At 44.5% G+C, this 21305-nt stretch overlaps 4 protein-coding genes and 1 non-coding gene across 9 annotated transcripts in view; 3 read left to right on the forward strand and 2 right to left on the reverse strand.

Moving 5' to 3' along the window:
- The window catches only part of LOC111066640 (protein tipE), a 32783-nt gene extending 19857 nt beyond the window's left edge, over nucleotides 1-12926 (forward strand). For both annotated transcript variants that reach the window (XM_022355386.2, XM_022355387.2), the window contains exon 3: nucleotides 10531-12926. In XM_022355386.2, the coding sequence (XP_022211078.1) occupies nucleotides 10531-10600 (70 nt within the window). In that variant the 3' untranslated portion in view covers nucleotides 10601-12926. The remainder of the gene's footprint in view (nucleotides 1-10530) is intronic.
- On the reverse strand, nucleotides 161-2587 carry LOC111066641 (E3 ubiquitin-protein ligase RNF4-like). Of its 4 annotated transcripts, none has more exons than XM_041591605.1 (6): nucleotides 2335-2584; nucleotides 2011-2257; nucleotides 1850-1948; nucleotides 926-1787; nucleotides 685-855; nucleotides 161-626 (listed from the first exon to the last, which is right to left on the reverse strand). In XM_041591605.1, the coding sequence occupies exons 4-6, from the start codon at nucleotides 1059-1061 to the stop codon at nucleotides 304-306; spliced, it is 630 nt and encodes a 209-aa protein (XP_041447539.1). In that variant the 5' UTR covers nucleotides 1062-1787; nucleotides 1850-1948; nucleotides 2011-2257; nucleotides 2335-2584; the 3' UTR covers nucleotides 161-303. The 4 variants fall into 4 exon arrangements, with proteins under 4 accessions (XP_041447539.1, XP_041447538.1, XP_022211081.2 ...); XM_041591604.1 differs by having other exon boundaries at nucleotides 164-626; nucleotides 685-864; nucleotides 2335-2576; XM_022355389.2 differs by lacking the exons at nucleotides 161-626; nucleotides 685-855 and having other exon boundaries at nucleotides 1204-1784; nucleotides 2335-2587.
- Nucleotides 12927-15386: 2460 nt separating the features above from the next.
- LOC111066662 (COP9 signalosome complex subunit 1b-like) lies at nucleotides 15387-17176 on the reverse strand. The gene is made up of 2 exons (XM_022355423.2): nucleotides 17006-17176; nucleotides 15387-16930 (listed from the first exon to the last, which is right to left on the reverse strand). The coding sequence occupies exons 1-2, from the start codon at nucleotides 17036-17038 to the stop codon at nucleotides 15479-15481; spliced, it is 1485 nt and encodes a 494-aa protein (XP_022211115.2). The 5' UTR covers nucleotides 17039-17176; the 3' UTR covers nucleotides 15387-15478.
- Nucleotides 17177-17220: 44 nt separating this feature from the next.
- LOC121403764 lies at nucleotides 17221-18155 on the forward strand. Its single transcript, XM_041591606.1, has one exon. It carries the CDS (start codon nucleotides 17349-17351, stop codon nucleotides 17820-17822), a length of 474 nt encoding a protein of 157 aa, XP_041447540.1. The 5' UTR covers nucleotides 17221-17348; the 3' UTR covers nucleotides 17823-18155.
- A 26-nt stretch (nucleotides 18156-18181) lies between these two features.
- On the forward strand, nucleotides 18182-19956 carry LOC111066663. Its single transcript, XR_005967470.1, has 3 exons — nucleotides 18182-19263; nucleotides 19383-19467; nucleotides 19526-19956. It is a non-coding gene; the product is annotated as an uncharacterized LOC111066663 (transcript).
- Nucleotides 19957-21305: the final 1349 nt, after the last annotated feature.

Consider the following 21305-nt stretch of genomic DNA (forward strand, 5'->3'; position numbering starts at 1 on the left):
TGGTGCCCAAACTGCTGACTGAGTTTGTTGACTCTGGCTCTACTTAATTGGCAACGCTGCCAGCTGCACTAAGAGTACTGTAGGCAAGCGCTCCAAGTGTCCAGGGAAGCAGCCTGGAAAAGTATAGCTGACGGGCGACAAGCTCCGACATATACTCACGATTAGTGCCAAGACACAAGGATATATATTTAATAATTAAACAGTGGTTGGCTTTTATCGGCCGTATCTTTACAAGCAAATTAAATGATAAGCTAGTCCCTCCAATACCATTCAAATGGGGCTACAAAGCGCCTGTTTGCCATCTTAGAAGAGCAAATTTATGGACTCGCTAAAGTCACCTGGATTGCCACAAATGGGGCAGTGGGGACGGATTTCCATGGCCGTTTTGAGGCAAGAGCCGCAACATATGTGGCCGCAAAGGTTGGCCCGCAGACTCTCTAGTTCTTTGACGTCGCGAAAGCATATTGGGCAACGGTACTGGCACTCCGAATCGTCAGCCGTAGTGGGCAAACGAGTAGCCGGGGTTGTCTGATGGATCTTCACGATAACCGAATCAGAGCTATGGGCCGCGTGCAACGGTACGATTACATTTCTGGTGCCGGTTTTAATAATGGCGCTGTGACCACCTAAATCATTAAAAATCATTTGGTTACAATTTATTGCGAGTATATACATTTTACTTACTTATAATATCCATAGACACGGGTGTGCCACTTTCGGTTTCATTGACAACATAAATGTTGATACCAAGCGGCGACACAGATTCCGTCACCCCTTCAGTGGACTCGTTCTCGGAACCATGTACCACATAAGCCAATATCGAAGGATCGGTTAGGCCGCTACTTCCATTAGTTCCTGGCGGAGCTTAAAACACACACAGAAAGATGCTTGAAATATCCGTCTAACCTGCAACAATTTCACAAACCTGCAATTATATTCCCTTCAATAAGGCCAGCCAGACCAGGAGCAATTTCCTCCAACTCCCGCCTTACAACACCATACTCGGCTTCTCCGTCTGGCAAAAACGATCCAAAATCTGAATTTAGCTGATCGTCACTCATTTTAATCAATTAATTATTTTAGTTTTTCACCGCACGAACACTTTTGACAACTTTGCTGTCTGAAGTTTTTCCAACAACTGAACAGGAATTGTGTCCCCACACTGACATTGTATTAGCCAAATAACAGATGCACATCCAGGCCTACTATGATCTGCTCAGCTGTGCTCAGAACGTGTAATTTATTATGGAAGAAATTCGGAGCTGCGTCCGATTCCGAAAATCCAAAAACAAAACGAAGTAAAAGCTAAAGCTAAAAAATACAGGCTTACAAATAAATACGCGATGTCTGGCGTAAGTTCAATTTCTTGTTACACATTGGACATTTGCGTGTGGTGCGTATGGCAGTTTGGATGCACTCGCGACAAAAAACGTGGCCACATTTGGTCGAATATGGCTCTCGTTGGCGTACGCTTTCCAAACAAACGGGACACTTGTAGACATCATCCGTAGACACGTTTTGGGCGTCGGGCTTGCGCTTCGGACTCGATGGACCGCTGTCGTCGACAGCCGACGTAGCACCAGCTGTAGTGGGAGTACTGGAGCTAGCATGGTTACGACGCCGATTAGTAGGGACAATATCAGAGGCATCCAAATCAATTGTTTCTATTGGGATACTTGGTCTGTTCGGAGTACACAAGTCGATCACTGCCTCTGGCACACGATTCGCTGCAAATCTAGGATGTGAATCGTGCACGTTCGACAAATCTATTACCTCCACTGGCGCTGCTGTGGAAAAATATAAATATTATAATTGCAGACCCTTATAAGAAGCGTTGGCTTGCGGTTACCACAGCGACAATTATGGAGGCCCATCCTTGCTGTCGAGTTTCGTGACCCCCTGGTATCAGGGCTAATGTTGGAGACAACTTCCGAACAGTAGCGATTTACTAAAAAAGGCAGGACAATTAGTCCCTTGCTTTAGTTTAGGTTAAAGATGCTTTAAACATACTGCGTTCTATATCAGCCTCCACCTGGGAAATATCGACGAGTGGGTGTGAGTTGCCGGGTGCGCCGAGTCTTCTCGTCAGGAAGCTGGAGAGCCCGAGTGTTGTGATGCAGTTGAAGCTTAAGCTCGAACTGAAGCGTGATCGGGCGGTCAAGCTACGCAATGGCGGGGAGCTCATTGGGCTCAAATTTAATGCACTGGATTCGTCCTCTGATGATACATTCATCATATCAATATTGTATTTTAAATTCTGCCAGCACACAAATCACATATACATATATGTAAATAATACAAAAAAAAAATGCGCGCAAGCTAGAGCTTTCTTACCGCATCGGCCATCTCTCAAATCAAACCACAAAAGACATTCGCAGCTTTCGAGCAACAAATATGTTCCTTTAGCATTAAATAAAGGCCTGCCGGTTCCAAGTTATGTTTTTAGTTTTAAAGTTCTCCAATTTTTTTTTCCTTTGCAATTCGGATAAATTTTGCGGCAACACACACACGCTTGTATGACAATAACAATCGTTATCTGTTAGCTGTTATCGATACAGCCCTGTAAAATACCAAAGGCAAAATACTGACTGCATGCTACAGATTCAACTACAAAACCAAACTAGATTATATTTATATTTCTGTCTCTCACTCAATGCCTGCTTTGCCCGTAGAATTTCTAAATCTGAACCAAATTAATCTTATAGTTAGTTCGACTATTAATGCCCATATTAATTCCATTACGCTCTAGTCTCAAGAACAGAGATAGCGCGACACGGAAAGCATGCAGTAAGAGCGAGAGAAATATATGCGTTAGCTTGGACATTTAGTGGAAATTATCGATTGTTAGACTGTGCAGATATGAGTTGGCTAATCTAACTGGCTGTGCTGTCGTCCTGCTTTTAGACATATTATTTTGCATCCAGCTTTCTTAGCCAAAAGCGAACTGAACACAGCCTGAAGATGAAATTTCAGACTCAAAATGAACTCAACACAAGCGCTTTCTTTGCTGGAAAATTTTTCTTTTTTCGTGGAATATAAATACTCCCTGGACTGTCATGAATTGCCGCTAAAAATTTTTCATACACTTAGACCAAGTTGTTGGTTTTCAAAGGCAAAATGAAATGCACTTTAACCACTCGAGTGGCGTAGAATATGCAACATGGCCCATAATTCCGTAGCGGTTGGTATAGCGCTTTCCTTTCCATTCCTCTCCAGCTACTGCTATTCCCCCGTGCTAACCATCGTGGAAGACTCGAAAGAAGTACGAGTAAGCCGCAATAATTGAGATAAAAATGTGCAATTAGTGAGGAGTACGTACGCGTTGGCTTCGCGCTTCAGCTGCGGGGATTTTACGCAATTTACGTGGCCAGCAATGCCCGAGAATGGCTGCGCAATGGGAGTGGCAACCGGGGAATAGAGTCTGCCATAGGGGAGTGGAGTGGCAGCGCCTTGGCTTTCTGCCATTTCTGTTGTGTGGTTTACCCGTCAAAAGAGAGAAAAAGCCAACGAGTGTGGTGGCGAGAGTTGGCCTTAAATGCTGCATTAGCACCAGTCCGACGGTGCTTAGGTGAGGTGGGTCTACGTTTACTACTCGTATAGCGGAATGTTGCCTGCCAGCAGTTGCAGCTACTCGCTTTGAGTACAGAATGTGACCAAAAAAACAAGCAAAAAATACAACAAAATAGCAGCCGCCTTCGTTTGCTCTTTGACCCCGGGGCCCGCAGCTCCGAAAGGTGGAAACGATTGTGAGCGTGTGGGTGGCATGGCAAAGAGCGAACTCTTTGCTTTACTTGTTGTTATTTTATTTATTTGCCGCTTGGTGTAATCGCAGTAGTAGCTGAAACGTAGCTGGGGGAGAGCCGAAACAACAGCAAGGACAAGCTCTATTGCTGCAAAAGGGAAAATAAAAGGAAAAAAAAAGCGAGAAAATAAATATAATAAAATAAAAGCAGACCCCCGGGAGGGTAGAGGGGATGGGGAGGCGAACGGCAAGCGGCAGCAGTTATGGAAATAAATATTTGTTAATGTTTTATTCACTCAACTGTTATGGCACATTCGTTTCGGAAATATTTCATATTTGCCCGCGAGCACCGCACCCAAAAGACCAGACCAGACCAGACCCACAAGAGCCGCCGCCAGCTTAAAGGATATGCGAAAATGCACACACACACACACCCACCGTATCCCTGGGCTACATTTGAGCAGGAAATGCACACACACCCGCCGTATCCCTGGGATACATTTTGAGAGTAGAGACGACAAATCAGAAATGAACTCAAATCAGTTCCTGTTCGGCCAAAATTGATGATTGGTAGAGGTCTCCTCTCCTTCTAATATTTAATCCATTTGCTGTCATTGTTCTGCGTGTGGGGGGCAATGCCAATCCACTTTAAATGCAAACGCGATTCCAATCAACACATATCAATAATCGCATCACGCATACGCCGTGGTGTCGCGCTCGGCCCAAGCAGCGGATTCGATTTAACAATTAAGCGGAATCGATGGGACAGGGGAATCATATATGTACATATGTATATTATATTTAGAGAGCGAGGAGGAGTGAGTGAGTGTGGTTGGGTGTGTCACGGAATGATTTCATTAAGCAAGTGGCGAGGGAGCAGGAAAACCAGAAACCAGAAACCAGAAATCGAAATTGAACTGGAAATCAATGCGGGCATGGCAAATAAATCATGGTGACCGACCTTTTAACGAACATGGCCCGAAATTAAATTCTGACCCCGAACCGTCACTAGCTGCACTGATAGCCTGAAGGCCAGCCAACCAGCAGCCAGCAACCAGCAGCCAGCACCCAACAACCAACAACCCCAATCTCCACCCCGCACCCCACGACGCTGTCGTACCCAGTTCGATTTTCAGCTGTCAGCTGTACTCGTAAATGATATCCAAAAAGGAAGAGAAATATGCGAAAAATTGTCGACGTGATGATTGAGCTGTGAGCGGAAATTAATCAACGGAAACTAAATTTCAGTGTTGCCAAGGTCTTCCCAGGGCTGCCGCCACCCACTTGGCCTTCCCCCCACAGGTTTTTCACATTTGCTGCCGTATCGAATGCCACCAAGCTGCCGATTGGTAACCCATGCAAAGTATTTATTTACATAAATCCTTTCTGGCCAGTTTTAGATTTTTCTATCCCCGTGGCAGTTGGGGGGTTATTTATGGGCACCGGACCAGACATCACGTAGCGGGATGGCTGCCTGGTTTGATTAATGGCCACCAGGCGGTGTGGCTACATCTTGGCCCAGCAGCACCGCCTCCTTCGAAATGACCAAAGCGAAAACCAACAAACTTTTTCAGTACATTTGGCAAAGTTTGCAGCACAACCAGAGCAGCAGAAGGAGAAGCAGTAGCAGAAGCCGAAGACGAACCAGAGGGTGGACAGATGATGAATCGTCCATGCTCTGGGCCAGGGCTACTTAATATCAATGCCCTTGTTGACTTGGCCAAGACTAGCGACTCGCCTCGGCCCTATGCGCGCCCCTTGCCCCTGTGCTGCTTATTTGAGTTGGAATTTGAGTTTCAGTTTGTGTTTCAGTTCGAATGCAAGTTGGCAATTGAATTGGCCAACGCCCACGCAAATGACAAAACAAAAGTTTCCGAGCACTTTCTGGAACCACTTTCTGGTGCTGCCCCGCCCCAATTGTTTGGCTCGACGACAAATGCTTAAAAAATTCAACTTTTTGTTTGAGTTGAGTTGGATGTCGATGGCGGGCATTGATTGGAAATGTCAGCCAGCGGTGACCTACAGGAGACCGTCATTGGGGCAGTGTTCAAGGTGGGCGCATGTGGGCATGTCTCACTCCTTGGATGACGACAAGGACAGGCTCAACAAGTATCTGTGTGCGCAGAATGTATCTGCAGTTGCAGTGCCTTGACATACAAAAAACTTGTGCAGTCCATGAGGCAGTCACGTGTGCTGCCACCACCAGCACCGCAAGCCAAAAAGCCTAACCGAATATTCATGCTAGTTTAGAGCTTTATGCAAATTCCTTTAACAAACACACAGAGACACACACACACCACAGCCCACAATCTCCCACTCATGCAGGACAGGACGGAGGACACAATTCTCAAATGGTAGGCGACCTCGACGCACAACATTGCCGTCAACGCAGACGCCGAGGACAAACGCTCAGCTCAGTGCTTTCATTTGCATTTAAAGTGCTGCCATATGGCCAACAAAAACATGAACAACAGCAGCAAACACCAGAAGTAAAAGCAGCAACATCACCAGCACCAGCACCAGAAGCGGCAAAGACAACACCGATATATACCCAACCCCTGGGGCGTGGCACACTTCCATCTCATTCAACATTCCATGCCATACCATACCATTCTCTTATCAAACAATACATATACACGAACGTGCCGAGGCATATACAATGTACTCGTAGGAGGAACTGTTAAAAAATCCTTAATAAATGCACAAATATTTTCCCAATGTTCTTTTTAAGTTCAGTTCTGGGTGACAAAGTTTTGATGCTTGATAGTCGTACGGCACACGTACGGTACGAGTATATTCTCATCGCATAGCTGTTTGTAACACACAGACATATTGATTGTATCTTATACCATATGTGCGAGTTCTCTCGCTGCTATTCCGTTCTAAAAACATATTAAAGCCTATCCAAATTAGGAGGAGCACTCGCATATGTATAAGAAGTCATAGTTTTGTGAACAACAATGAATGAAATGCTACACACATTTGCTTCGCTTGAAATGAATGAAATAAAAGTTTTGTCAGGCTTAAATTCTTTTTGTTGGCCACGGATTGTGCTGCCTTTTAATAATGAATCGTTCGGTGGTAAAGTGAATCTGGAAAGTGTTGGCCCAACCGTATTGTCGCATCCGCTTAATGCGCCCGAAACTTTAACCCAAGCCAAGGCCTCTGTGTCCTCTCAAAAATGTAACTAATGAGATTTTGAGTTTCTCTCATGCCTTTCTCCCGACACTTGTCGGTCCCTGTAGGTGTTTGTGTGTTGGCTGCTGGCTGCTGTTTATCTTGGTGTTAGTGTTGGTGTTTGTGTTTACTTGTCGCCTGCAGGATGTGGATTTGGATGGGAGATGGAGATTCAGGCTAAGGACCAAGTAACAGTACCAGGACTATAGCCAGGTGACGATGCTGATGCTTCTGCAGGGTCCCAAGCCCTGAGCCCTGCTCTAGGCCCGCAGTATGCTGACCTCTAAAACGCCCCACTCTGGCGACTCTATCTGTATCTTTATTTGTATCTGCTGCTGATGCTGCCTAGGGCTGCGAGTGCGGCTGTGACTTGTTTCCAAAGTTTGTGGGACTTTTGGCCAAATGAAAATTTAATGTACCATGTTTTGGGATGGTTGGACGGTACAGCCTATACCCAGCGTAGCTTCGAAGGCGTGGCACGTGTAATTTAATTTACACGAAGCATTCAACGCCGCAGTGTCGGTGTCGCATTTTCAAATTAAATACATTGGCAAGTTTTGCACTTCGTACTCCACACCCCCTGCCCTGCCTCTCACACACCTGTTTGACCTGGTTTTCGCTTCCTCCTGGCGCCTGCCGCCTGCCGCCTGCCGCCTGCCGTCTGTCGCCTTTGGGCTATTTCTCACTGCCAGTTGGCATTTACATCGCTTGTTGTCGCTTATAATAAGCTGGCTCCCAACCCAGAATGCGGTGGGGTGGGGTCCGGTCCGATCCGGTCCGGTCCAGAGCGGGGCTGGGCTGGGCAGGGGAGGCAGTTAATTGCATAAAGTTGTTGTCAAAGTCAGTTTCAGTAGATTTAGTTCACGGAGACCTGCACTGACTCGAACAACTTTGGGGAATGTTCGCGATGAGTTCCTGTTCAGGTCTGCACGTCAGGAACTTTGAGGAACTAGTAATTAATATAGAGAGCGGAACTTGCGGCAGGCCACGCCCCAAGGACCCAAAGAAAATTATTCACTTCAAGTGCTGCGAACATGTTCCTTTTTTTTCTGAACACACACAAAACATTGATTTTAATAATCAATTCGTATAGAACATGGCACACCCACCAAACAGAGGACAGAGGAGAGAGTACTTGTGGAAACAAAATTGCAACAAAGTGGCACAAAGCAACCGACAGATAACCGCAGGCACTTGCCGCGCTTTTCATAGTTTTTATGACTCTTGAAACTAATTTCATGTTAAATGCAATTGAAAAAGCTTTTTAATTGCATTGCCATCCTACATATATGTACGAGTCTATGCGCACAATACTCGTACTTTCAATTGCTGTTGCTGTTGCAGCTGCAACTGTTGCTGCTGTTCGGAACACAGAGCTTCTGTTTTTTTGCTCGAATTTGTTGCATTTTTAATTGGAACATGGTTTTAACAGCTTGCCAACAATTTGCACACTTTTCAGTGTCCTTGCATCCTGTCCTGACATTTCATATTCCCCTCTCTCCGCCCCTAATGCAATTCCGTTCTCCCTTCTGCTTCTGCCACTCGCGACCACCCTGATGCTGATGAATGGCCAACGCCAGATGTTATCCTTCTTCGTGCTCTTGCCTCACCTTACAGATGCAGCACAGTGGGTGCAGCATTGGGTTCTGTGGTCATCCCCCGAATAATGGGATTTACACCAGGGACTGCTGCACTTCCACTGGAGGGGCAATGGGAAAAGTTGTTTTTTAGTTGGCAGTTGTTTTGCCAAGGATTTCCATGTCTTAAATCTATGGAAATTTTTGTGAACTCTGTTCAGTTCTCTGTAATGCTAAGCTGGTTTCAAAATACAACTAACATGTCGTATATGATGAACGGATATGGAATTATGCACAGTATGCTGAATATCAGAAGTAATTGAATCAAGTATTTCTGCTTAAAAAGCACTCAAGCATCGATGAGATGGATAACATTTTGTAGCACTTTTTTCGAATGCTTCCCGTTTTAATTATTTCAGTTAAGCGCATTTGGAGTGGTTGCCAGCACTCGAAAGTTTTCAGGAATATCTTTAGCTTTTGCCTGTTTTGTTTATTTCTGCACCGAAGCAAAGTTCCTGCAAACTATCTCGAACTCTTCGCTTCTCTCTCTCTCTGTCTCTATGAACTAGTTAAGTATGCAAGGCTGGGGATTTATTAAAAGCAATCTACTATATGCTGCAAATAAGTATATAACCGAGGCAGAGCAGGAGGCAGCTGGAAGAACTTCCGTGAAATAAAATGAGATTTTTATTTAATTTAATATTCGAGGCTAAGTGCAGCAAACTACGAGTACTCTCACTCGTGTTATGCACAGTGTCGAATGCGATCATCGTGGAGAGCAGAGAGTAAACACACATAAAACTAAAGTAGAGTGCCAATAAAGTGAACAGCCAGCGAACACAGTGGGGGCCATAAGTACGCGTATAAATTACATTTGAAATAGTAAGCGAAAATGCGATTTCTTTGCTTTGTTTCGTTGTCGTTGTCTCTATCCCACCCGCAGTGCTTGTGGCATGAAAATCCCCTAAATACAATAAATTTCACATTTCATTTAATTCCATTTCATTTACAATACGAAACCGAAACCGAATCCGCAACAAGCAAACAAAGAGAAAGGCAGCTCCCATTCGGTGGGTGTCTGTGATAAAGGAAGAGGAGTTTCATCAAAAGAGGATGTGGATGGGCGGAAAGAGCGACGCAAAAATAAGCAAAACACACAGGAGTACCAGAAAGTAGTTGTGCTCGTAGATTGGGCGAACAAAGAAAAGGAAATATGTGTGTATGTAATAAATAAATGTAACAATTGAACCGAATAAATGAAATCAGGACTAGGGAAGTATTTTTCGTTGAGGAAAGCGTAGTGCAGGTGGATCAGCTGCATGCGAAAATATCTGAGCTATGGAAAGGGTGGACAATGGAATTAAATGCAATATAAATGTATAGAATAGGATGTTATGGCAGAGCACAGTATAAGGGGAAGTATAATTAAATAAATGTACAGCAGATGGAAGCACAGATAGTATAAACGACGTAAATACAAAGGAAAGCCACTTTAAATAGAAAGGAATATGGTATAAATATAAATATGCATAAATGCAGGCATGGGATGGGCTACAATGTCGTTGATTTGATAAGGATAGTGGATAGTGGATTAAACGTGCACAAGTAAAATATATATATATAAAACCTATTAGTATGTGACATTATGGTATTGTGGCTATTTCTGGTTTGTTTTCGTTGCAAGTACATATGTACATATAGTACATACATATTTAAGCACTTTTGACAGCACAGCTTTGTTGTGGCACAAGCTTAATGTGTGTACAATATTTCTGGATGCTGTTGACAGCTGTACAGCTCCTCCTCTGATGGAATGTGCCCTGCAGCTGGTGCGATAAAACTGGCAGCTTTTCTTTACCTCTGTTTTGCTCCTTTTTTTTCTCTGCTCTTTACTGGCGTGATTTTTAAACATATTTCCCCTGATGTTGTCTTAAATTTTGTAGAAGTTTTTGGGCAGCTGAATGGTATTTCAACACCTTTATTTAACTAACTAACTTTAGCTAGTTCTCATGGATATTTTTGTTTTGATTACAGTGACACTTCGATATCTACGCGAGTGGACATGCTCACGCCTGCTATTGAAGTTTACAAGCCGCCGCTCTGACATAAGGACGACACTGTGGAGAGCAATTTAGGGAATCCATCAACGAGTAGCGACTTCTAGCAGAACCTAATACCGAATAACTGCGGAACCAGCTACGGATAATCTCTTTGTTCTTCCAACATAGTGTCAACCCCAATCGAAATCCGAACAGAGAAGAGTGGAGTGGAGTGGAGTGGTGGGGAGTGGAGTGGCGAGGAATAGATTACGGCCAAAGGAACAACAGAGCACTACCTAAAGGAACGGCGCCCGGCCCGAAACTATCAGAGGGTTTTAGTGAAACTAGCAGAACAGAAATGAATCAGATGAACGCGACACACACAGAAATTCATAATTGATCCAACTGAATAATTACTAAGATTGATTAAATTTAGTTACTTTTTAGCATACGAGTAAATGATTTTTAAACCAAGCCGACGAACACGAAGATAGAGAGAGAGAGAGAGAGAAACCAAACCAAAACCAAACCAAGTGGCAACCAATTGGTAATGGTTTATATCGGTAACGGAAATCGGAAACGGAAAACCTAGTTATAAGCCATGGGCAGGTGTTGGCATATGTGTACGAGTCTTTGTATTGTAGCCGAATCCGTATCCGTGTGTACGAATTAAAAAAAAATGCAAATTAGGCAATGTGTAAATTTAGTTAAAACCGAAATCATTATGGATATAAAACAATGGCAAACAGAGGCAACCAAACCGACCTAAACAAAAACCAAATGCAATGAATAATTTTTGTACCGCTGAATGAGAAACAAAACAAAAATGAAAACTGAAAACCAGATTATTAATATAAGTGTACAATTTTGCATAGGTAATGAATAAGTTTGTAATGCATTAGTAATAAAAACAAATACGAAACACACACACACAACAAAAATGTTCAGCTTGTCACGGGAAAGGCAACCAAATCCACTATAAATGCAAAACGAGATAGGCAAACAAAATTTAATTGGAAATTCAGATGTAAAATTTTTGAGAGGAAATTCGGCCAGCGGCAGAAACAGTTTATGCTTTGGTTAATTGCTCCACACAGAAATAGACACGCCACGCCTCAGTTATATACATATATATGTATAGATGTATATGTAGGAGATCCGCCCACAAAATTAGCATTCAGCGTTTTAGGGTTTTTGTTGTAGAATTTTGAATTAAGTTCGTCTTAGACGAATGCCCTTCACAAAGTGCCCCAAGTTAAGAGAATTTGGTCAAATTGTTATTCCGTATAATTTTTCAGTTAATTATTATTAATAAAAACCAAAATTGAATTATTTGGAGTACCATCTTTGTGAAAGGAAACGAAAATGTTTAGCGATTAATTGAATAATGCAAGTTTTTTGACTGTGATCATTTGAATGATATATGAAGAGATATGATATGATATTATTGTGTGTTGTTGAGGACAACCCAAAAATTATGAAAAGCAATTTACTTCTCACTCTTGATTCAAGCAATCATCCATCAATCAATCAATCAATCAATCGGTAAGCTAGCACGCCAAATCACATGCCGCAAGAGATTTCCACGTTTCCGCATCAGTATCTATGCATAATGTAGGATTTAGTTATGTCACGATAATCACACATATGTATGTATGTATATCCAGTTTATTATTACTGTTATCTTTGGTTTCGAGGCTGATCGCACACTCACACAAAATTTGTGCTTGACAATATTTAATTTCGAAAAGGAAAAGAAAAAGAAAGAGAAACTTTCGATTTGACCTTTTGCTATTCACTCAATCAGTCCATCACTAAAAATCGCTGCGCCCAATTTGTAACTACATAAAACAAAAACAAAACAAAAAATAAAAACCGCTTATTCTGTTCCACATTGAGATACAGAGGCTTTGGATGGGGAGTACGAGGCAGGAGATATTGAATGTTAACATTTATTTATATAAGCTGCAGAACATTGTTGGAATTAGAGGAAACTGCATAGTTTTTTGATATTCATGTAGATACATGTAAATGCCACTCACTAAACTTAAGACAAAGGTTATGGCTAACGATAACGATAACGATGGCATCAAGGATAATTGCATTATATTTGTAATATCAAACTGTTCATAGTTAAGGCAACATAAGCAACAAAAACCAAACAAACCAACCACAAATACAAAATGGAAAGAGCATCAATAGTAAGAATAAATGTATATAAGCTGACTAGTGATTGGTAATGGAAAACTTTTCAAAGGGGGATAAAACTCAATGAAACAAATGAAGCTACAACAGAGTGCATATAATTTTGATAGTTAAGCTAATTTTAATACATTTTTTAAGACACCAAGGCAAGGCAAACCAGACGAAAATAAAACATAAATTAAACTAAACTAAACTAAGATGTAACCAAAACAGGAAACCAACTGAAGAATCGCCGCGACAAAACATTGTATTTCCATTTTTTACACACATCACCACCCACCCGCCCCAAAACAGACACTGGCAGCTCGTTGATTGGTTTTGTTGTTACAATGATATAATGCAATAACATTCGAATAATTCCTTTTATTATTGTTATTATATTTATTATGATTGTTATGAGCAAAATTTGAATTTGAAATTTGCACAATGATTGTTTTTTTATACACCGCAAATTGGCTTGGTCCGTGGTGGCGAAATTCGTTTTATACTCGTATATATTCGATCAAGATGAGGCGAGCCTGTCCAACATTCAGAGCGGAGGACGAGACCCGCATTGAACAATGAACATTTATTTATACATACGAGAATATAATGACGAGAGAAATAATCGAAAATAATAGAACTAGAACGCATATTGAATAATAAACGAGACATACATATTATTGAAGGAAATTAAAAAGAAACAAACCAAAAAAAAAAAACAAAGAACAAAATTCGATTTCGTTGGAATGAAATCAAGTAAGTATCCTGGAAAGTGGAACCTTCCTTTTCCGCCTTTCCCAAGTCAGTGGGAAGTGGTTCAGTCAGACCTACGTTTCTGTCGCCATTTGCCTTGTTTAATATTCGATGAAGTAAATTACACAAATCCCAGCATTTTTGCCATACCCATCAAGAAGCCGAACAGCAAAAATTATCTCCAACCATCGTCCGTCATTCCAGGCCGCTGGGTTTTGGTCCTGTCCTCTGTGTGTAGGTATGAGTAGGGAAAGTGCGGCTTGTGGCAGGTTGGGGCCGCTGCTAAAGGTAAGAGGTGCGGCTGAAGCGGGGCCCGTTATGTATCGACGCAGTCACGAGTTTGCCTCCACCGACAACAAAATGAAATGAAATGAAGTGAAATTAAATCAAAGGCATCCTTCGCGCTGATGGCGGCTGCCAAAGCCAACGCATGGACACACACACACACAGGAACACAGAACAGGCACAGGGGAGTCGACATAGCATGTAAGATAGTGACATACACTGCAAGAAATATCAAGCAGTAATCTTTAAAAGTTTAAATAAAACTAAAGCAAACGGAGAAGTTGAAATACTAACCCTGAGGGAAGAGACTGCATCTTAATCGGTTAATTTGAGTATTTCTACACATATTTGCAATGGAACTACACAATGGGAGTGCATGGAATATTTTAGTTCGTTTTTTTATAGTTTTTCGACTCTTTTTTAATCCCTCCAAGCTTAGTCACAAGCCCGACTGTCAATCAATTGTAAGCTGGCAAGATTCTCGCAGTGTATCGCTGCGCCCAGATTATGTTTACACTTGAGCTGCAACACAGGCAAACACAATCTGCATGCCAAAGCTTTCCAGCCAAGCTCCTCCCACAGTTGGTGCGTTTGTTGTGTGTGCGCTGAGTCCCCAACTCGAATACCCAAAAGAAATTGCCGTGGTTTTGGTGCGGAGTGGAGGCTTTGGCTTTTGCGATCCAAGTTGTTTGCCTGGCACATCCCAAAACTTAGTTGGCTTGGCTCTGCGGTCGCCCTCTGTGCGACTGATATACCCCCCATGAGTGGATAAGTGTGGACCGACGTTGGTTAGTGCGGAAGCCAGTCAAATGGGAATGAATGGGGTTGGGTAGGGGTGTGGGCCCCAACGATGTCATAACCATAAGGCCAAGTTGATCCTGGATCGATTAGTTGAGCAGGAAGCGGCCCTCTCATACCGGAAACCCGTCCCCAGAATCCACACAGCTTTGTGCGAGCTCAAATCGGAACAAGGACACAGCCCACAGAACCGCAGGCCACGCATCCCTCAACAGGTAACACAACGCCACCTCAAATGCGATTGATGAGCAGCAGTTGATGGAGCGGATTGTGGTGAGAAAGGGAGACGACAGGGTCGGGAAACGCTTCACTTGGAGCAGCAATTGTGAGAATAACGAGCTTAACAAGTTGCCAATGTGCCATGGGCGTTTTTTCGATATCCCACCGTGCTCCATTTATCCCCCACTCGGACGACTTTTGTCTCTTCGTCTCTGTCTAGCAGTGTGGCAGTCGCCACTTCAATTGAACACATAAATGTGCGACTTTTGTGAGGTCCCGCAGCCGCGGCGGGGCATAATTGCGCCTGGAATGCCATAAATCAACACTCTCATCATTTCCATGGAGAGCTATCGATTAGCTGGCGCTAACCTTCAAATTGGAAAACATTTCCCCACCAGCCGTTGAAGCGGCGGTGAGTGCGGCGGCCACCCACTATGTTTTGCTTGAAATTTATGAACCTGACTCTTGGTTAGCTAACAGCCAACTAGGTGGGCAAGCTGCCACCGTCATCGGCTTCGGGCCAGACACGAACAGCATGGAATGGCTTACATGACTGCAGGATATTACCATAATTTCAATTTAACAAATTAAATGAATTTCCAACCCGATCTTTGGGAGGCACTAAGTAGATGATTTATTGGTTCTCAACACAAGGATGGATAATTGTGGTGCAATGAGTATAATTCAAAGAGTTTATGGATTCAATTGGGGCGTCGTGGTGGAGCCTGGTCGCGGGCATCGCTATCGGCCGTCACGACGACGCGGCTTTTGAGCATAGCCGCACGCAGGATGAGCATGCGCGTCTGGCGCTGGTACTTCTTGCTCAGGACCAGGGCACGCTCCCAAACGCTACTGCGCTGATCGGCCTGCTTGGCGTAGAGGATCTTCTTTTGCGAATCGATGCGCGCCTGGATATGGCCATCGAGAATCAGCTGCATCACCTCGTTCTCCAGATCGCCCACCGAGGAGTTGAAGGCCATGGCCATTTTGTGCATGTCCGCCGACATATAGGGACTGAAGTACTGGATCATGGCGCGCTTGCGAATTTGGGTGTAGAGCGTGTCCACATGCGGTGCCGTGTACATGTCCACGAGATAGTTGTCACGAATCTCATCGAGCTGCTTGAGGACCGAGGCGTACTTGCTCTCGTGGAACTGGATAATAATGTCGCGCAACTGCGGCTCCACCTCGAGGAACGGCTTGAACGATGTAGAGCCAATCACCAGGTCCTTCAGCTCCGGCCTGTCGAAGGTGGCAAGGGCGCACAGGCCGCCATAGACAGCCACATTGTTGGCGGAGATCATTTCGGGAAACTGGCCATGGTCATAGTTGGCGTTCAGGAAGTGCTGGGCAGCCACCTTGTATTTCGTTTGCTGCATTTGGGCCAGGCCGGCGGCACACTCGAGGTGTGTGTGGATCTTGATCTTACCGATCGCCTCCTTGGATGCCTTGGCAAAGTCCGGCGTGCTCTCAGCCTTCTCTTTGTAGGTGATGACATGGAGCCAGTTCTTCATGTAAATGGAGACCTTAATCAAATTCAGGTACATCTCCACCACATGCTCGCCCGTGTCGCAGTAGTCACGGTCCCGTGAGTAGTATTTCATGGCATTGGCCAGATCCCCGCAGCTCAGATATTGTGCGGCCAAGTCAACGTGGCTGCTCCGAATGATATCCTTGAACGTGTTCGACTTGTAGGTCCTCAGCTGCAATTCAAGCATCTCCAGCTTGTGGGCAGACTTGCGCGTTGTGGTGTCCACCCAAACAGCATCATACGCGAGCGAATCGTCCTCCTCAGCCGGCACGGCAGCCATGTCTGGCACTGCAGCCGGATCTGCAGTCGGAGCTGGGGCAGTGCGAGCGTTCAGGTCGCTCAAACGCTTGTGCAGAAACTGGTACTCATTAAAGTTGCACGTGGTCTGTGCATATGCGATGGCCATTTTGAGCGCCTCCACGGCCAGAATGGGGCAAACATCGGCCACGTACACCAGCCGATAGAGGCGTGCTATGCCATTGTATTGCTGGGCATACATCTCCAGATCGATGCTGGGGTTCTCCACCACAAGCTGCTGCTCCTCCACCACAAGCTGCCGCTCCTCGTTGTTACCATTCTGCTCGTTCGGTGGTTCATCCACTTCCATCGCATCTATGGGGTTCTTTTTGTGTCCAAAACAAATATGTAAGCGTCACTACAATTGTTGAGGCAAAGCTGTAAACATCAGGGAACTTGCCTGCATTAATGGTGGCACAGGCTGCGTAGTCATCTTGCTAAGAAATGCTCTTCAAATTGAATAGGTTTCACTTTACACTTTCTATGAAATTTTACTCGCAAAAGCACAAGCGTGCAAGTAGAAGAAACTGTACTGGGAACCAGTGCTAACAACGACAGCGCTGAGAATGCTTACGAAGAATGGCCATACTAGAAACAGTGTGCGTAAACGCTTTGAAGAATGTCAAAAATTCTTCTTCTGCCGCAAAGCACGTGGAATTTAACTTGAACCGTTTGCTCACTTTTGAAAGCATCCAAAGCCGGAAAATAATTGCCAGTTTCCAGTTCAAGCAGCAGCAAGCGAAATGGATAAAGATCCCCTTTTTGCAGTGATCAAATGCGAGATGTGCATCAATCGAGTTACCAATTTTGTAGCTGGCCTCTGCACCCGTTGCGAGAATATTTGGACCAGCAATGGACTGGAGGGCATCCAGCATCCGATCAGCACCCATCGCGTAATGGCAGCCATCGTGGCCAGTGTGCGCCAGCCAGATGCGCCCATGGATCCCACCTTCCAGGCGGCCATGATGAACGCCAGGTTGCAAAAGGATCAGCAAGTTTCGCTCTTTCACAAGATTCGCTTCCAGTTCGCCAGCAGCGTGCTCGCCGCCGACAGTAGCTCCAAAATGGCAGTGCCCTTTGAGACCGATGACAACTATTGGGATATTCCCGAAATCATGGATGAAGACTTTTTGGCTTTCCAACACAATGTCGATCTGCTGGATGACATAATGAGAGACACAAACTGTTCATGGGCTGACTTTGGACTGCCCGAATAGCAGAAATGTGATGGTCTAATCAAATATTTCAAAGATATTGTAACTACGCTTATTTTTCTACTATATCTAGCATTAAAACAAAAATTATACAACGAAATACGTTTGAAATAGTTTGTTTATTTCGAAAAGTCTTTCATAGGTGTAGAATACGGCTGTGCGGCTGTATAGCGTCGACTAAGCGGTATCCATGCATCTGGTCGCACAGGACTGGTGGGCCATGATGAGAGCCATGAAGTTGCGGAAGGAAGGGCCTAGTGAATGTCATATATGAACTACAAAAAAGGTTAAAGTTATATTTTTTGGGCAAGCACAAGTTGCACATTGCAGTCATGGGCACTGCTCCAGTTTCCCGGTGCAAGCCGCCCAACAACAATAATTCCGAGGCTGCGAATCGTCCGGTGGTGAGCCCAGATAGTTTAATGTAGAGATGCGCTCCTTCCCATCAAAATTACGATGCTGGACCAAGCTTTTGTTTTGCTGCAGAGCGTGTGTTGTTGGGTGTGTTGGGTCTGCATCTGCAGTCTGCGTCATAACAAAACAGATAAACACGTGGCAACTGGTTTGACGATACTACCTATAGATTTCAAAAGTTTCAGCTTTGAGCACACTTAACGGCTGGACCCCATGCCCAGCGAGCGCAGGGTGAACAACACAAGATCTGCTAATAGCACATCTAAATTTATGAATTTAAGCTTTGTCTTTTTATTTTTGTGGCTTGGGTCTTCAGTGTTGGAAAGCGAACAAAAACAAGCCAACACTCGCAACCACAATAAGCACGAATTAACATGACCTTTGGCCGCCGATCCCCTTGAACTCGAATTTCCTCAGCCTTCGGAGCTAGGCTCCATATTATATTTGCCATTTTAATGGCTTGCTCGTGGATATACAGTTGTGCGTTGTGTTTTATTTATGTCAGCCATGTTTGATGTGCGACAGTGTTGTAAAATGTCCCTAAAACAAGGTCGGAACCCAGATAATATATGTATGCATATTCGTAGAAACGTTTCCGCGAACCATTTTGAGAGTGAACAAAGGTCAATGAGCTGGTGCCCTTTGCACTCCTAATGGAGCACGGCAATTAGAAACGCCACCTGATCATTATCGAATGATTATGGCCAATTACCATTTGTGCCTGGCTAGAAAATTCAGAGAAAATAATTGTCACTGCGGACGGTAGCGTACATAACCAAAGCCAATAAAAACCCAAATGTTCGGACAAGCTCAGCGGCCAAGTCGAGTCAAAAAACAATTGAATCCAAGTGATTGCTAGTGCTGCACAGGCATAGGCACAGGCCATCATACGAAGGACAGGATGGATATCCCGACTGGCACTGTCTCTCATGGGACTCATGGACATTTTGCTAATGAAAATGTTTATTCAAATTTGCGTCAATGGATGTGTTTACACGAATGAAATGACCATCAATCTACATAAATAAGCGTAAGAATATTGAGACACACACACACACACACCCGTGGCTCTTGGCTTGTATTGTTGGACAATTTGTTTAATGAGAAAACTAATAAATCAAATGCGCCGTCCATTACAATCTAATTTAGTTTGGATGGTGCTCCCAATGACGAAGGTTTGATGACTGGTCTATGGATCGATTTCGCTATCGATTGACTCATCCCAGAGGTAGAGGTGAGGGTAAAGGAACAGGAAACCTGCCTTGGGTAAATATTATTTACTTTCCTCTGAGATTTAACATAAGCCACGGCTTAAGCCGTGCGCCTTCGTTTAGATCAAGCAACAAGCGAGTGCCATGAGGAGTCGCCACTCCAGCCACACGCCACGATGCTGCTGGTCAGCGCCAGAGCTCGGAGAGGATGTCCCCGGCATACAGAACATTAGTCAAGTGCAACAGCTTTCAAATAAACATAAATTGAACATGCTGAGCCAGCCCGGAGGCAACAGTCGGTGCCTTGGTTGGGATGCAGCTGCAGCTGCTCCTCCTGCCCCCCTCTGCCTGGTGTCGTAATTAAAGCCAGTCGCGCAATAACGAAGAGGAATGTTTGTTGCCAGCCAGCGGCGACCAACAAGAAGAGGATGCGACTCTAATTTATTTGTTTTTCCCACTTGACTTTTATTTACACGTGCATTGGCATGCGAGTGCCGTGGCGTGGAGCGGAATGGAGAAAAACTATGGCAGCAGCAGCAGCAGCAGCGGCATCGTGGCCATAGTTTGTTACCTTTGTTTGGGAAAGTTCTCCGTGCGCCTTTCGGGGTCAGGGCACAGTGCCAAATTGGCCTAATGGCGTTAATGCGAAGACGAGTCGGGGACTAAACCAGCGACAAAACCAGAGTCCCAACACCAAAGGTCGCCTACGGAGAGCTGCAGCTGCATGTACGGCCACAGATACAGATGGAGATACGAACAGAGATGCGCTTGCCAAGCCCTGTTTGATGGGCAAACCCTACCCAGACCAGACCCTACCATCCCACTTGCCCCAGAAAAACTCCCAATGCAAATCTAAGCACTTAAAAAGTTGAGCAATTTGGCAACGACTGCTAATGGAGGAAGCCCATGAACGGCATTGGGAATGAGCAGAACAGAACGAACATTGAGAGCATACGAAGAAGCCGCAATACATTTTGGCTTTACTTAAAATTCATGTTCGCATTGTATTTCATTTAAGTTAGCCAACCAGGTACGAGTATCTGCTGCAAATTATAATTTCGTCACTAAAACCAAAAGTAGGGACCAGCTGCAGTTTGGAGGTGCCAACTGCTAAGAAATCAACGTACATACCTGATGCAGAATTTGTTTCCAAATGGCGCAGAGTATACGGCGATCTAAGACCTCGGAGAGCGGTCTGTTCCCTTTAAACAGAGGCAAATACAAATACGGGTAACGTATGCACACATATCGCATTTGTTTAATTATGATCTGTTAGCTAGCTGGCACGGTATTATGTCTGTACATAATTCTGTATGCAATGCATCGAAATGTTTAGTCCGTGAATTCGCTGGCTTTTGCAGTTTGTTGTGCAGGATGTGCGTGCAATGGCGGTCCTTATTTACATCCCATTTCCGCATCCGTTTTGACTAGAACCGTTTCAGCGTCAACAGCTCACTCCCGTACTACCCCATACCACCACACCCCACCCCACCCCATCCAATTTCCCAGGGCACACTCCACCCCTCCCTATTTTTGCGTGTGCGTGATTTTCAAACATTTTCACAGCCCCAGTCCCCAGCCGCAGCCCCAGCCGCAGCCCAAGCGCGTATTAAACTTTTAATGGAATTCCCATAATCATGTTTAAAGTTACGTACGAACGAACGAGCCCAGGAATTCGCGCTTTATTGGTATGTATATATTGATCCCATCAAGCCCACACATGCAAAGCGCACGTGGAGGCCTTCTGCATAAGTACGTACATTTGGGACTTGGTCGCGGCAGCCCAGTGCAACGAGTCGAACCCAAGTGCTAAAATGCTTCAATTAAAATTGTAAATACAAGATGCATTGTCGAGCACTAC

The sequence above is a fragment of the Drosophila obscura genome, unplaced genomic scaffold, assembly GCF_018151105.1.
Source record: "Drosophila obscura isolate BZ-5 IFL unplaced genomic scaffold, ASM1815110v1 contig_150, whole genome shotgun sequence".
Lineage (NCBI taxonomy): Eukaryota > Metazoa > Arthropoda > Insecta > Diptera > Drosophilidae > Drosophila > Drosophila obscura.